The 15,930-nt window shown below is 37.0% G+C and overlaps 1 protein-coding gene and 1 long non-coding RNA gene across 2 annotated transcripts; both read right to left on the bottom strand.

Moving 5' to 3' along the window:
- Positions 1 to 8,866: 8,866 nt before the first annotated feature.
- LOC136265681 (uncharacterized) lies at positions 8,867 to 9,842 on the bottom strand. The gene is made up of 3 exons (XR_010705677.1): positions 9,590 to 9,842; positions 9,350 to 9,535; positions 8,867 to 9,290 (listed from the first exon to the last, which is right to left on the bottom strand). It is a non-coding gene; the product is annotated as an uncharacterized lncRNA (long non-coding RNA).
- A 1,339-nt stretch (positions 9,843 to 11,181) lies between these two features.
- LOC136265669 (papilin-like) lies at positions 11,182 to 15,085 on the bottom strand. The gene is made up of 14 exons (XM_066060566.1): positions 14,602 to 15,085; positions 14,442 to 14,515; positions 14,322 to 14,373; positions 13,830 to 14,027; positions 13,660 to 13,771; positions 13,526 to 13,600; positions 13,284 to 13,417; positions 13,093 to 13,234; positions 12,910 to 13,045; positions 12,494 to 12,701; positions 12,272 to 12,442; positions 11,996 to 12,175; positions 11,705 to 11,935; positions 11,182 to 11,657 (listed from the first exon to the last, which is right to left on the bottom strand). Exons 1-14 carry the CDS (start codon positions 14,656 to 14,658, stop codon positions 11,340 to 11,342), a joined length of 2,088 nt encoding a protein of 695 aa, XP_065916638.1. The 5' UTR covers positions 14,659 to 15,085; the 3' UTR covers positions 11,182 to 11,339.
- Positions 15,086 to 15,930: the final 845 nt, after the last annotated feature.

The following is a 15,930-nucleotide window of genomic DNA, read 5'->3' as shown; positions in this document are numbered from 1 at the left end:
TTATGTACCATAACAACAGACTAACTCATGTAAGACAGTCCATTTCATTGAGGAAACGCATCAAAAACTAGCCACTCTGACCAATTATTTTATTTATCCTGCGGTAGTTAGATATTTGTCTGCTTGTCACTTTCTCTTGAATGCATTTCAGGAGGTATGCATAAACAGCATGCTGTTTTATAGTAGGGAATTTAGGTGTTACCTACATGGGGAATCATATGGTTGTGTTACAGCGGTACTGTTTCAGCTGCAGCCCACAGTGTATTACATATAATATTGTTACACCAATATACTATTAGTTTTAGTGTTCCACTATGTGTCATGCGACCCTCTTGTCATATGACCCTACAAATTGATAAGCATTTTATCTTATAAGGATATATTGTGAAGTATACGTATGTCTGATCAAAGTGTCTGAAGTGGATAGATCTGACTTTGGCCAAATATTTGTAGATAGTTTTTTTGTTCATTGTATATACACTAGAATCATTATATGTAGCTCCATAAATTAGTTCCTCACAGTCACACAATGTTGACAGATTTGTGTTGTGAATTACACTTTCTCTTGTTATTTTATAGTAACACTGTACTGTCCACTTTTACTTTCAAAATTTCCAGACCTTATTAAGCTGGTGGCTGTATTTGGCAGGTCAATTTGTATTGTAGATTGGCCTGTGAGCCTTCGTTATGATGTCACTTAATATAAGCAGATCTGCTTAAAGTGGCTCTTAATGAGTCGGAAGTTCAACTTTCAATGTGGTGGAAAGCAGTTACACAAAATTAACAGCATTCAATTATGTGAATGTAAACTTCGTTTGGGAGCTATGACAATAGTGAATGGTTGAATAATCGTTTGACAATTGTACCGATTTTACATAAAAACAGGACAATCAGGATGCCAACTAATGGTGACTGCTTTTGTAAATCTATTTTTGTCAATAGATATATATGATCTCTGTAGTTTTATGAATGAAATCTCCTAAACCCATCGCATTTGATACGTATCTGATACATTTATGTTGGTAATGTTGTGGTTCAACACAAAGGATGCTAACATGTGTTTGTATTAGTGGCTACCTCAACTGGAATGGGATATGAATGTTTCAGCACCTTGTCTCACTATAGATCCACACCTTAATTCCACATTATAAAATGTTATACTATTATTCAGCTTACGTTTTATTATGTAATTGTCCTCAACAACAAGCTTTCAACTTGATATTAGGAACAAACAATAATTATTGTATCCATACTAGACTAGGTCACTCATCTATGTATAGATAGTGCTGAGAATGTTTTGTAACACATACCTTAATTGCAAAATTTAGTGCGGAATTATGAGGCCATACAATTTCAGTTTACAACTTCTCTTACCATGTTACTGCAATCACAATTAGTGTTTTGCTTGTACTGAAAAACCAACTTCTCAATTATTGCTAATACTGTATTACAGTTTTATAAATATTAGTATAAGTTGTACCTGAAATTTTGTCAGATCCTATGTCAAGTTTCCAACTAGCATGGAACTCCTACCACAAACAAAAACTTTGAAAGAATTATATTGCTGGATGCAATTCACTTCATATAAACAAACTGTAAAATTTTTAAGTAAAATTTGATTTGGAGAATATAATACCATGCACAAAGTCTATTAAACCTGTGGGTACTATACTCAAATTAAATGGAGATTATTTACTTGCTGTGGTTATAGTTTGTAGTTAAGTATAGATTAAACAGTATAGTGGTAAAGCCTAGATGGTGGATGCTTCATAGCATGCATGAATTGATCAAAGCCAACAAAACATTATGTGCCATCAGATCTTGCTGATGTGGGCATACAACTACTTCTCTTGTCTTGAGCTTGGTATGTTCCACTCTGTGTGTGCTTTGTAAAAGTATTTTTAGTAAATTCTGTAGAAACAAAGTATAGTGGGACCTTGATTGCATAAGCACTTGTGTGATAGTGTTCAATCACAAAACAGTTCATTTGCTTGGATAAATGAAGTTTATGAGGCTCTGTTAAAATTATTCTAATAGAGCAAACACTACCTCAGGCACTGTCATGGGACAATTTACCTTTATCGATCTGAAATGGATATAATCTCATGCAAAATACATATACAGCTAGCTTGGCTGTGCAAACAGTATACATTCACAAAAGTAAGAGTACTTGGCTACCAAAAGAGCTGCTTTTAACAATGAATATCAACATAACTACCGAGCAAAGATTAACATCAGTCCTTATTCATTGACTTTATGCCCTACATTCAGTCTTACTGGGTTTACTCTCTTTCCCCAAGACACTTACTACTGTGGATACATATACATGAAATTGACAAAGATAAAACATCCTGACCGCCTGGCAGACTCCTGTAAGCATTCGAGTGTTAATGGGATGGCTGCAGGTTTGAGGCTGCCAAGGTCCAAGTCATGGATTTTTTCCATCTTTTCAAACCCACTTCTTTAAACAGGTTGTAGGATCAGGTGTCCTACAGACCTTCAGCACTTGTGCTGTAAAGCCTTAATTAATACTGGAAATATTAGCCGACGTAAGTTTAAATTAGAGTGCAGCAAAATGGAATGTAGAACGATAACAGGCCAGTGTTATTAATTGTAAATTGTACACAACTGTATATATTAGCATTCATTATTGGCTCTGCCAGATGTCAGCTCTTTCATATAGTTTGTATGTTACATTTACTTTTGTGGACATGATGTTTTGTATAGCCAAGTAATTTTTAGGATTCATGCATGCAAATACAATAATATTACACAGAATGTTTCCATTCACTGTGTTGTTCCATAAACTGTCACAGTTAACTGACAACCTCATGCAGACTTCCATTTAATTGATATAAGCAGTCACATCAGTGGTGTGTTAATCTTTTCCACAACTGGAAATAAATTGCAACAGCTACGTATGTAGCATCATAAACAGTTTCTCCTTATTCATGTCATGTTATACGGAGTCAGAAAGAACAATGGGACATGTTACCAGTCCTCCCATAGGTTAAGAGTATTTACCCCTGGAATTAAATTCTAGGTCTGCATTTGACAATCAAAAAACTCTTGAGGAATTGCAATTTGTGTAATCCAGTACTTGCATTGGGCTTCAGAAAATTGTTTGTAAATGTTTCAGCTTCTAGAGTATTTGACTGTTCTATTGCAGTACCTTAATTCATACAAGCAGTGACTGCTCTATTAGAATATCTAACTTTCTTTAGAATACAATGGCTTGGCTAATAAAGTCCTAGGTTGCAATTGTGACTGGACTTTGGAAAATCAGTTTTAATGTCACACATGATATTGACCTAAAGCCCATTGATAGCTTGAAATGCCCTATTTTGGTCATGAATATTTAAAGTATTATTAAATGCAACATTAAAATTGATTTTCCAAAATCAGAGTCACGATCTATGTGGTGTTGTATCTATTGTCCCACTCATATGGTGATCAAATTATGTAATAGACAGTTGAAAGGCAGAAACATAGCTTGAGTGCAGCCATATTTGCTTTGTGAAAGTTTATGATGCAAGATAAAAGAAAGGACAATGGGAACCAGTTGGAGTACCATAGAACAAGGAAAATCCCTAAACCTGCATGCACTACAGGGTAAATTTGGCCAAAGAAGGAAAGAAGAAACTCAAGTTTCAATTACAGGAAACTGAAATGACAGAGGTGAGAGAAGACAAACAGAAAGTAGCAAATGAAAACATGAAATTTCAGACTATGTCAATGACTATGTGACAGGCCCTGCTAAGGAACATAATACTCACCAAATTTTCATAATTCTTATGCCATGGGCACACATTTTAATCCCTTCTTTATTTGACGTCATACTATAATATGCAAGTTACAAAATGCAGGCATTCCTGAACTATGATCTGTTATGTGACAGGGTTTAGTTTGTACCTGCATGACCTGTTTTTTGAAGGTCTGGTCACATATTGTTGTTTCAATTGTGGGAGTAAACCAGGCAGCTGCTAAGTAAACAATGTGATGAAAAACTTTTGCAAATATCTCTAGATTTTGCAAGATAGAAGAAACAATTTTGAACCATTATGTGCACCATGGCTGCTTCTAAAAGTCAATAGCACGTAAACATTGCAAGAACTGGAGTTTATATAAACCTATAATATTCTTCAAGAAATCTAGACATAGTCTCCCTTGTACAGTAGCTCCAAAGGTTATCATATTGCAGTGCCAGCTTCTGACAAACGAACCATAGTAAGGATGAAAGAATTGATTTAAATATTGTTATTAATTAATAATTACAAAAGCCAGTAAACCTTATGTGCTCTCGTCAGCATGGCTCAAATAATTAAAGATCATGACACAACTATATACAAGTGTTGAAGAAGTATTCAGAGTTGTTGATTGTTTAATGGTGTTGACAACTAAATCTGTAGTAAGCTGGTATATAGCTGAACACAGTAGAATCATTAGTTGTGTAAGCATGCATGTCTGCTGTATATTAAATGATGAAAGGGTTTCAAAATACCAGAAAAAAGTATACATCAAAGAACATGAAGCACTCTGAGGACTTTATATCATCAATGCATGTCCTAGGTTACATGTATATAAACTAATATATGTGCATGTGCAAGCATCATTGTATTACAAAAATGTCAACAAACACTGGTAACTTACATATAAATGTACTGGCAGAATGCACAATTGTAGCATTAATTTCAACACTAGTAGCTATTGAAGTAGCTACGTACGTATGCTCCGTTCAAAAGATCCCAAGCTTTTACATGGGTGATGGAGACTGCCCTGATGCAGTTAACTACTTATTAATACAGTACAGTAGCACTGTTACTGTACTGTCTAGTAGGGATCGTTATATGTATACCTACCCAAGAAAACTGGCTTGCATTTGTTGGAACTGCCAATTAGTGATGGGCGGTATTGAGAATTTTTAAGGTATTAATGAAATAATTGAAGTTATTCAATAATTTTTGCAACTGGCATTGATTTGTGATTATGTACATCTAATGGACATTAAACTGAAGCAAGGAGGTATGTAAAAACTAGGATATCAATATTAACTGAAATATTGTAGCATTTTGAAGTTACAAATCAGTCTAACATTAATAAAATGCTTTTTGGGGAATGGCTCACATTTTATTTTTATGCCTACAGTATATCCTGCAATTACTCTCGGTATTTGCAATATACATGCGGTATTTCAATTATCAAAATACCAAAAATACCATTTGGTGTGCATATTGAAATATTGATTTATTGCCCAACTCTACTGCCAATGCTATTTAATATTAATTTTGTTTTGTATCATAGTACGATGTGATCATGATCTATCTATCTATCTATACATATAAAGCTGAAAAGCCATCTGTCCGTCTGTTCGTCACGCCGCTTACTCACCAGACTTGGCGCGAATTGACACAATTTGTACTGATAATGAAGCACTCATCATCCGCCTACTCTAAGATTGTTATCACGAGTTCACGCGTGCTTCCGTTCGTTCTCTACAGCGCGTAGAAGGCCAAGGTGTAGAGAAAACTTGAGCAACATTCCTTTGAAAACCACAGCACATAGTGTTTAAGTGGTAGAGCGCCTGACTAGCGTGTAAGAGGTCGTGGGTTCGAATCCACGTGTTGACAGGTTTTTTTTCTTTCTACTTAGTACCTTTTTGTGAACACCTTTTTAAAACACGACTTTTAGCTCAATTGTTATGTCACAGCAGCGTTCCTGCTCTGTAGAAGTAAATGCTGGTCTCGTTGGCTTGATTATCTCTCAGGTACATCAACTAGGTGACTGTCTTGATGCACAGGTTCAGTTGCGATCCAAGTTTCACTCTAGGAGCCATCAAGAGCAACTTCAATCTGTCAATCATTTGTTTGATGAACTTCCTCCTAGCATGCGTTCCTCAGTCATGTTGGCTCAGGAGAAGGGTGCATCGAATTGGCTCTCTTGTCTTCCATTGAAGTCGCATAATTTTGTGCTTCATAAAACTGCTTTTCGTGATGCAATTGCGCTTCGCTATCACTGGCTACCATCTGCCTGCCCTACTTCCTGTGCCTGTGGTCACTCTTTTACCATAGAACATGCTCTGTCTTGCCCAAAGGGTGGGTTTCCTTCTCTGAGACATAATGAAGTGCGTGATCTAACTGCCGATTTACTTTCCGAGGTCTGTAACAATGTTGTCACTGAACCCCACCTTCAGCCTCTTTCTGGTGAGACCCTTCAATACAAAACAGCTAATCGTGATGATAACGCAAGGCTTGACATTGCAGCTAATGGTTTTTGCGGAGGACGATTTGAGAGGTCATACTTTGATGTCAGAATTTTTAACCCTAGTGCACCCTCAAATCAACCCCTACACTCTGCATACCGACGTCATGACAAGGAAAAGAGACGTGAATACCAACAACGGGTTCATGAAGTAGAGAATGCCTCATTTACTCCCTTAATTTTTACTACTACTGGTGGAATGGGTGATGCTGCTACTCAGTTTTATAAGAGATTGGCCAACCTTTTGAGTACAAAGCACAGTCTTTCCTATGGAATAGTGATGGGATGGCTGAGATGTAAATTGAGCTTCTCTTTGTTGAGGTCTGCAATTATGTGCATTCGCGGTGCCAGGTCCAGTTTGCGCTGTCCCATTGCTGAGGCACCGATTGCTGTGCAGGTCGCTGAGGCCCATATGTAAAATAATTTGTTTTTGTTTATTATGTACTGTTTTATCTTATGTCATTAATTTGTATAGCTAAATTCCATAAAAAAAAATTTAAAAAAAACAAAAAAAAAACACTATAAAAACTTTTAGCTCAGGCATGCAAAGCACGTATCGACGCCGGACTTTAGCGAAATTAAACGCCCATCACCTGGCAACTCGAGTGTTGTTGTAGCAAATCAATACGTGCTTTTGTTCGCTCTTTATAGGGCGATGAAGACACTGGTGTAGGGAAGGATCACTGAAAAGTTGAGCTACATTCCTGTCAAAACCATAGATAAACAACTGTGGCGATTTGTGCACCTCCCTTAACCCCATAACCAACCTGGGTTCAATCCCCGCCTAGGCATAACTTCTTTTTTCACTTTTGGGACCTTTTTGTTCTATCTGTTCCATGCAAGTCTTCATCTACAAACTCTTATGCTCAGTTTTTCAGCACTGGCACTTAACTGCCTCACATCACAGGGACTCTTATAGCGATTTTTGGATAGGGCAGGCAAATTGCCAACATATTTGTCCATCTGTGTGTTGGTCCAGTTTGTTGTATTAGAGTAGGTAAAAGCTTCTTTCACCAGTATCCAGAATATCTACACCTCCACATAGGTGTGCACTGGCATGCAAAACTGTTTGTTCAGACTTAGCTACCTCATTACTGCTGTAGTAAATAGGCAGCTTACATGATTGGACAGATACTACTGTGCATCTGAAAAATGATAGTACTGGAACCATGCAGATCCATAGTTTACACCAAGGAACTGCATCTGACCTGGCACAACTGTTTCACTATAATCCTGCTTACATGCTTTCACTCTAAAGATTCGTACATTACCTTAATGGTCAATTACACTGTAGGTGTTTCAAAACTGGGTTTTTGTATGGCAAGAGGTATATGTGTCACTGCAACATCAGAACTGAAAGTGCATAGGACAAGTTCTGAACCTCTGCTTGCCATGCAGTAACTATAACTGCAAATTGTGTTGGCTTTAAATTATTCCCAAGTTCATTTCTCTTTGTGACAGTCAGCAAGGTAAACATCATAATGTAGAAACTGAAACTGTACCATGTGTACACAACCTGTATGTAATGCAGGGTATACTGTATACAATTGCCTTAGCTCACATGCAGTTTAACTAATTAGCCTTACATGCTCATTATTTCACTATAAATTATTATGTACTGCCATGACAACTAATGCAACAATAATTAATATATTGGGAACCAAGCATAAATATTAGTGCTGTGTAGCATGCATGTCGACAGTGCTTTAAAGTACATGATCCTTATTAAAGCAACAAAGGTTTCGTTTGTTCTATACAGCATATTGAAGTCACCGGTAGGGAAATAATTGAACTGTCAAAACCGCAAACAATAAACTTTAGTGTTTTGCATCATTAATTTCAGCAGGATATATGGCATAAGGAAACCTCATGCTCTTTAAAAATGTGACATCACCATGTACCCTACATAGCTACATTAGCAGTGCTGGTGTTTAATGCTTGGTCCCTCTTCCTGGCATTAAAATGTTTAATGTGGAGATGGTCCTGCACGTAGGGCAGCTACCAAAGTGCATAGCATAGGACAAGTTCTGAACCTTTGCCTGCCATGCAGTAACTATATAATTGCAAATTGTTAAATTATGCCCAAGTTTGTTTCTCTTTGTGACAGTCGGTAAGGTAAACATCATGTAGAAACCGAACTATACCATGTGTACACCTCCGGTATACTGTATATACAATTGCCTTAGCTTGCATGCAGTTTAACTAATTAGCTTACATGCTCATTATTTCACTATATGTACTGCATAAGGATCATGTACTTTAAAGCACTATCAACATGCAAGCTACACAGCAAATATAGGACACTAATATTTATGCTTCATTCCCAATACATTAATTATTATTGCATCAGTTGTCCTAGATGTAAAGCAACAAAGGTTTTGTTTGTTCTTTACACCATGTTGAAGTCACTGGTAGGGAAGACACACTGAATAATTGAACTACATTCCTGTCAAAACCACAAACAATAAACTTTAGTGTTTTGCATCATTAATGACATAAGGAAACCTCATGATGTGACATCACCATGTACTGCACGTATGGTCCTGCACGTAGGGCAGGTACCAATGCTAGTATAGAATAATGACAAGTCCAATATAATATATATATATATAGTCATTAGTCATTAGTCATACAAAAAGATGTAATACAATTATAAAAAGTCATTTCAGCGTAAGGATAAAGGGGAGTCATGTTAGTAAAACATAGTGTCATATCCAATGTACTGATCATTAGTTACAACCTGTATCCTGCCCGGGTAAGTCACCTTTACAGCAGGGTCTTTCACAAAAATTGTACCGGAGCAGTGGTAGCAACTGCCATTGTTTACAATATTCACAGCATTGTTTTTGGCAAGGTGGTAATTCATCTTTGTGGCAAAACTGTGCTTCGCATATCTCAGAAACTAGACACTTTGGACCACATGTTTGTACCATACTGGGCTTTGCATATGAGCACTTTTCATCAGCAAGTGTTACATTTCCCAGTTTGCAGTATAATGTTCTTGTTTGTGTACCACTGCAAGTTTTACTGCACTATTATAAGAAAGAGTAATACTTCACATTTGCTATGCTGCATGTTTACAGATACTCACGTAGCCCCAGTCTGTTGGGAACCATTCTGGATTGCATCCATCAGTCATGTAACATCCTTGTGTATTTGACGGTTCTGTTGCTGGGTTACATTTAATGTGGTCATTCCCTTCAGAAGTCCTTCCATTGTGTATGCAATGTACATTTCTGTACTGTACTCCTTCTTTGTGACATCCAAGTGCAACACACTGAGATTACAATAAATAAATACATGCATGCTGTATTGCAGCTAAAACACTTACTTCTTTTAGCCAATTTTCAACTGCCCATATTCCATTACAACAAGGTCCTTGGCAAGTTCTTTCTTCTGCTGGCTTTGCAATTGGAATGTTCTCAAGGCAAACACTGTAATCCACAGCTGTCCCATTTTCAGTACAGTTTACTTGCCTGGTCTGGACACCTTCACCACAACTCACAGAGCACTATATAGACAATTAATACAATTAGCTCTATTACTCTGCATTTTTGGTAGGTGCTAGGTTTGAGTCTATTACGTTTGCCAGTATGAGGGAATAGTAGGAAGGAAAAATCATAAATCAAAAATGCTAGCCAGAATTTTGCAGAAATTCCTCTGCAATGAAAGCTATTGACCTCTCTGAATCATTAAGAATACCGTTTGAGGTAGGAGAACGGTAAGCAAAGTTCAATTCTGGAGTTTAGTAAAATAATGAAGGAGCATTTTTAATAGCACTTTACTGTCAGGTAGCTTAAACTACTGCTAGTGAGGTGTATAGTTGTGGATTGCCACCATCCAAAATGTTAAAGGCTGGGGAAAGTTTTATGCCTTCATGCTAATTTGATCAAATTTTTTCACAAATGGCTACCAATCTGCTAAAACTGCAAAAAAATTCCCTCCTCTAAAATAACTCACTATTCAGTATTCTTGTTGCAATTTATGTATACTGTAAATGACGAAAGTTAGTATAGTACTGCTTGACTCAAATGTCTGACACTTTATTTATGACCAATCAATATTTTCTGCGCGTTTCCTGTTATAATTGCATGGTCTGTTACATATACAACTTTTCTCAAACTTGAAATGGGCCAAACCACACATGTCTGTTCTTCATACCTAAACTGTTATCACTGAAATGCTATTTCTTTTGAAAAACATCCAGTTTTCTGCTCAGCTCAATGTGTACATACTGTACCATTGTAGAGGTGATTGGTCACTAGGAGCAGTGTGTTGGCATCAAAGCCATTCAATTGTGCATTGTTTTACTGCCAGTGAAATTGTTAATTATATGTACAAGACTCAGGCTTGCACATCAATAGTGAGATACAGTCCAGTATGCTTTTTCAACTGCACAACAGTATATCAGATGATTAAACAGGTGCCTCATGGCTTTCGCTGTGTAGCCCTCTAATGCTCAAACCGTCCGCCTGGTTGTGATACATCCATGGACAGAAGTTGTTGTGTAGCGTTAATTTCATACAGCTGTGTCTTGCAGCAGTAGGAGTGCAAGATTGAAGTTTTTATAAGCTTCACCCACTACTTTGTCATCCATTTAAACAATGTTGCATCATAAACTTAAACATGTTAACAATACCAACACACTGCCCCTTTAAACCATTCATAATTACACTGTGTACAAGCCCCATCCATGTGTTTTGTATATATAGGTTGATCGGGATGTGATGATATGGAACAATAAGACATATGTATCCAAACCAGTGTTGGTTAAAGAAGACCAGTTGATAGCAAAACACTGGCGATGGTACTCACAGTTTTTCTCAGAAAATAATCCAAGATTGTCATTTCAGAAAGAAAACAATTCTGAGTGGTAAACACAATCTATTGCTGCTGTTACGTATGTACTAACATGTTGTCTTGTTTATTTTTTATTTGATAGTTTTATAAATTATTAATAAAGTACAATCATACAAAAATGTGTTACAAAAAAAAGTCATTTTATTATTATGATGTCAGAATTAAGCGGAGTCATGTTAGGCAAACAATAGTATCATCTAATGTACCATTATGTGGAGCCATCATGTACAGAAGGTGCCATCATTTGATCCAATTATGAGTTCACCTATACAGCACTGCTTGTCACACCGATTGTATCGTAGTAGTCCCGTCAATTGTGGAAAAGCTTCTTCACATGAATCGCAGCAATTTTGATGGCATTGTGGTAAATCATCTCTGTAGCAAAACTCTTTGAAACATATATCAGAGACTGTACAATTTGAAGTACATGTACGTTTTATACTTGGCTTCTTATTTGGGCATCTTTCATTCATAAGTGTTTCATTTCCCAGTTTACATGTTATGTTTCTCTCTTGTGTACCACGACAAGATTTACTACACTAAAAAATATGGTTCACATTTGTTCTACCGTTTAGTTCATACTTACCTGGGTCCAATCTGTTTCAATCCAAGCTGGTTCACATCCTTGAGTCCTGTAGCATCCTTGTGTGTTTAACGGTTCTGTTGCTGGGTTACACTTAATGTGGTCATTCTCTTCAGAAGTCCTTCCATTGTGTATGCAATGTACATTTCTGTACTGTACTCCTCTTTCATGACATTCAATTGCATCACAATTTCTGGATTGTGTACCTTCTTTGTGACATCCAGGTGCAACACACTGTGCAGAAATCAAATACACACACACATATATATGCTTTATTGCAGCTCACACACTTACTTCTGTTAGCCAGTTTGTAACAGTCCATATTCCATTACAACAACGTCCTTGGCAACTTTTTACTTCTGTTGGCTTGGCATTTGGAATGTTCTCAAGACAAACACTGTCATCTACAACTGTCCCATTTTCAGTACAGTTTACTTGCCTGGTCTGAACTCCTTCACCACAACTCACAGAGCACTACAAACAATTAATATACAAGTGTCATTATATTATAATAATATCCTCCCAAAGAGCAGACACCTGTACAATAGTTTGTAGTGTCCAGTCCCTTACTTTGGTCCAATTAGATTTGATCCACTTGTGGATGCACGTGTCTCCAGTACATGATCTCTCTGTACGAGGCTTTGCCTGCAAACTGCAATTGTGTCTGCGTATCTTGTTTCCATTGGCATCTCTACATGTGACATTTCTACTTTGAATTCCTTCCCCACAATCAACAGAACACTGAATGTGAAATAATATGTAATATGAAGTAGTGATTGTTTTGTAACTTACTATACTCCAGTCTCCTGCATGCCAATGGTTGTGACAAGGGTGTTTGTTACATTCATGTAGTGATGCTGGTTTTGTTTCACTGTCACACTTCCCTGGTGTCTGGATTGGTTGCACACCATTTCGGATCACTTGTACACATCTAACATCCCTCATCCTGTCTCCTCCACCACAACTTTGTGAACAGTGTGTCCAATCGGAGTGTGTCCATCTAAAGTGGAAATCATCACATTTATAGATGTTATATTCTTCAGACAATGGTCATATCCCATTTGAAAAATAATAACCACAAGGAATTATATAATGATAACACTGAAAGTGATAGTGTTTATGAATAATCAACCACACATCCTATTATAGTTTTGTGAACTGCTAAGGTTTCAACTATCATGATTTCATATAGTGGAGAATATACTCACTCAGAGGGACAAGCTGGCTGATCACAAAATATTAAGTTGTATGGAAGTCCTTCTTTTGATTGATCACTGCATTCTATGTCCGGTGCCCTTATTTTAGTGCCTGCTGTTCGGCAATAAATCTCTGGCATTTGGATTCCTGGAAAAACTAAATATGACTAAATTAAATAGTTGATTCTTTAATACCTCTTCCACAAGTTTGAGAGCAGGGAGAATAATTGTCTCCTACAGCCCATTCATAGTAACTTGAAATTTCAAGGTCATATGGGATATGGACAGACATGTGGTAATCACATTCCATCTTGTGGCTACTTTTCGGACAATGAACCTAACGAAAGTTAGTTACAATAGAACTGAATAATAGTGTAATTACATACCTCAATAGTGACTGGTGATTGAAGTGGTCCTTCTGCAGTCAACTCATTGTTAGAAATTGTAAAAACTGTCCCTGATAGAGATATGACTGATTGGTCTCTGCTAAAGTGTAGAGACTTTGTAGAATTGCTGATGGCTGTAGATTAAGGTATATCATATTCATTACTATTTTTATGAAGGTTACAATGAATGTAATTAAGTTACAATTAATGTAATCTTAGAAGACAACTCTATACTATATCACCTTTGAAGCTACAGGAAGATGAACCCAAAGCAATGCTTATGTTGGTTGATTCAGATGGTAGCGTAGTGTGGTAATCTATGCAAATTAAAATTTTGGTAAATAAACGTCCATGCAAACACTATACACTAACATACCATTAGAAGCGATTTCCTTAAATTTGCATGTCAGTTGAATACACAAATCACTGCATGTTCCACACTTGTTTGTTGTTTTCTTTGATCCAAGAACATGATCACAGCCAAAGGGCTACATAATAGACAAGAGTTGATATGAGACAAGTCAGTTATATTTCCACAAAACTTACCACACATTCTCCAGCAACACAAACACCACTCGAGGAACAAGGTGTTCCATCTACAACTAAACCTTTCTGTGCAGGACTCTGTCCTGGTGCACTGCATAGCAGTTTGCAGGGATCACTTTTGTTAATGAATGGCATTAACTCCTCTCCATGTGTCTTACATTGTTGACTCCTGAAGTCAGCATTGCCATCTGGGCACCTCTAAAAAATGAATAAAGACCAAATCAGTACATCTTAAGTGTTTGTGTTAACACCAATAGGCCACATTATTGTGTTTATGTGGTTTGTGTGGGATAGGGAGTCGTGCGTCTGCAAAGTAACCCACAGCATATAAACAATTCCCTTTTTTATCATGCCACTCCTTCAAGAATTTGTGGCATGGCTGGGCGGTGAATTTGCAGACACCTGCCACACATGTTGCTGCAACCACAAACACTAGTTTAGATACTATTGATAACAGGCCTTTAGGCTATAACAATACAAATATTTACTTACCTTCATGTTGCAAGCCTTAAATTCTTCCCTTGTTCCATCACATTCACCTTTCCTAAGAGTACAAATTGTTGCAATAATAGAAGGCCTGGCCTATCACTAGTGCATTGCTGTTAAACTTACTGGCAAGGGATGGTCCTCTGCATGATTCCAACACCACAAGTTCTAGAGCAGGGAGTCCATTTACTACCTAAGATCTAAAAGCACATAGAGATTGTTTAATTCAGTAACCATAGTACATATATAGATTGGTGGTTTTCCCTTTAGCAAGAAACATCCTTACCATATTAGCAACGGAAATCAGAACAATCAAGATAAACAGCTGTTTGCAGCAATCCATATTCTTTGCATAGATCTGAATTCACAAAAGACTGCAGATCAAATGGTGGAACGGCTGAGTATTCACATATTTATACTCTCTACAAACAGGAAGTCTGATAAGTGCTGGCCAGTAAGGTTCATGGAAATGCAAGCACTAAAACCACAGTACTTTTATGGTTTCCCACTTAATCTTACAAGTGCCTTACATGTAAATTTGTAGTGAACATTTTATGAATACCTTTAGTGTTTATAAAACATGTCTTCATTTGTGCACACACAAAAATGTATCTTGCATAACCACAACTAACCCACTGTAGTGACAGTTCTAACACATGGGGGAAATGGTTATTGTTTCTGGTTATTATATATATAGTGTAGCTATGATAACAGTATAATCGTGATTGTATGTGGAACCAAAAGGATTGGTGTTTACACTGAGTCATAAATTGTGGTTTGTGCCACAGAAAGGTACGTATTATTATGCAGTCTTTGTATACATTTGTAAATCTGTTACTGGCAAATGGTTATGAGTGTATCCATATAACTTGTTCATATGGTGTTACCTACATAGCTACCTCCAAGCTGTTTAGCTACAAGCCAGCTTGTTGTTACCAAATAACTGTACGATGCCAATAGTAGGGAAGTACATTTCACTGTTAGTAAGTATGTCATGTTCACTAAACTAATGCACTGGTGTCTGTCATATGTGACAAAGACAAAATTGATCAAATCAGGAGCCTCTACTTGGAGTGTGTTTTTGCATTCAATAACTAGGGTTTATCCAGGTACGTAGCTACCAAGCTCCAAGTGGCTGACACCTGGAGTGTATAGTTTACTTATCACAATTAGATTTAAATTGTGGCCTCCAAGCATAACCTGGTGATTTAATCAAATCAACAACAGCTTTAGCCTATCAAAATCTAGCTTCCGCCAACTGTTTAACATCCAATTTGTCTGTCCTCGCCCACGTCAATAGTGGTGTCTGATGGTAATAGTTTTAATTGCCGACATTCATGACGTGTTCTTTATCAACTTAAACACTTTCACTAATGCGATACTACAATATTTTGCGTGCCCACTTAATGTAGTAATTAGCTACATAACTATCTCCTAATGTATTAGTTATTTACAGTGACTGGTTACTTCATTCATTATGCATTAAAATTGAATGTGGTCGGAGGTGTTTGATGTACGTGTACGGAATAGTGTGTCTCATTTTATGGAAATAAATATTCCAAATAGACTGTAACAGCACATGACACATGTACACATTACCCTCAAGCCATCAAAT

This window comes from Dysidea avara, chromosome 9 (genome assembly GCF_963678975.1).
Source record: "Dysidea avara chromosome 9, odDysAvar1.4, whole genome shotgun sequence".
Lineage (NCBI taxonomy): Eukaryota > Metazoa > Porifera > Demospongiae > Dictyoceratida > Dysideidae > Dysidea > Dysidea avara.
The sequence above is the reverse complement of the archived record's forward strand: the minus strand, read 5'-3'. Positions and strand labels throughout refer to the sequence as shown.

Coding starts and splice junctions, on each gene's coding strand:
- LOC136265669 (XM_066060566.1), bottom strand. CDS start 14,658: ATGGATTGCTGCAAACAGCTGTTTATCTTGATTGTTCTGATTTCCGTT. Junction 11,936..11,995: donor TTACAAACTGGCTAACAGAA/GTAAGTGTGTGA, acceptor ATTTCTGCACAG/TGTGTTGCACCTGGATGTCA. Junction 11,658..11,704: donor TTGAAACAGATTGGACCCAG/GTAAGTATGAAC, acceptor CATATTTTTTAG/TGTAGTAAATCTTGTCGTGG.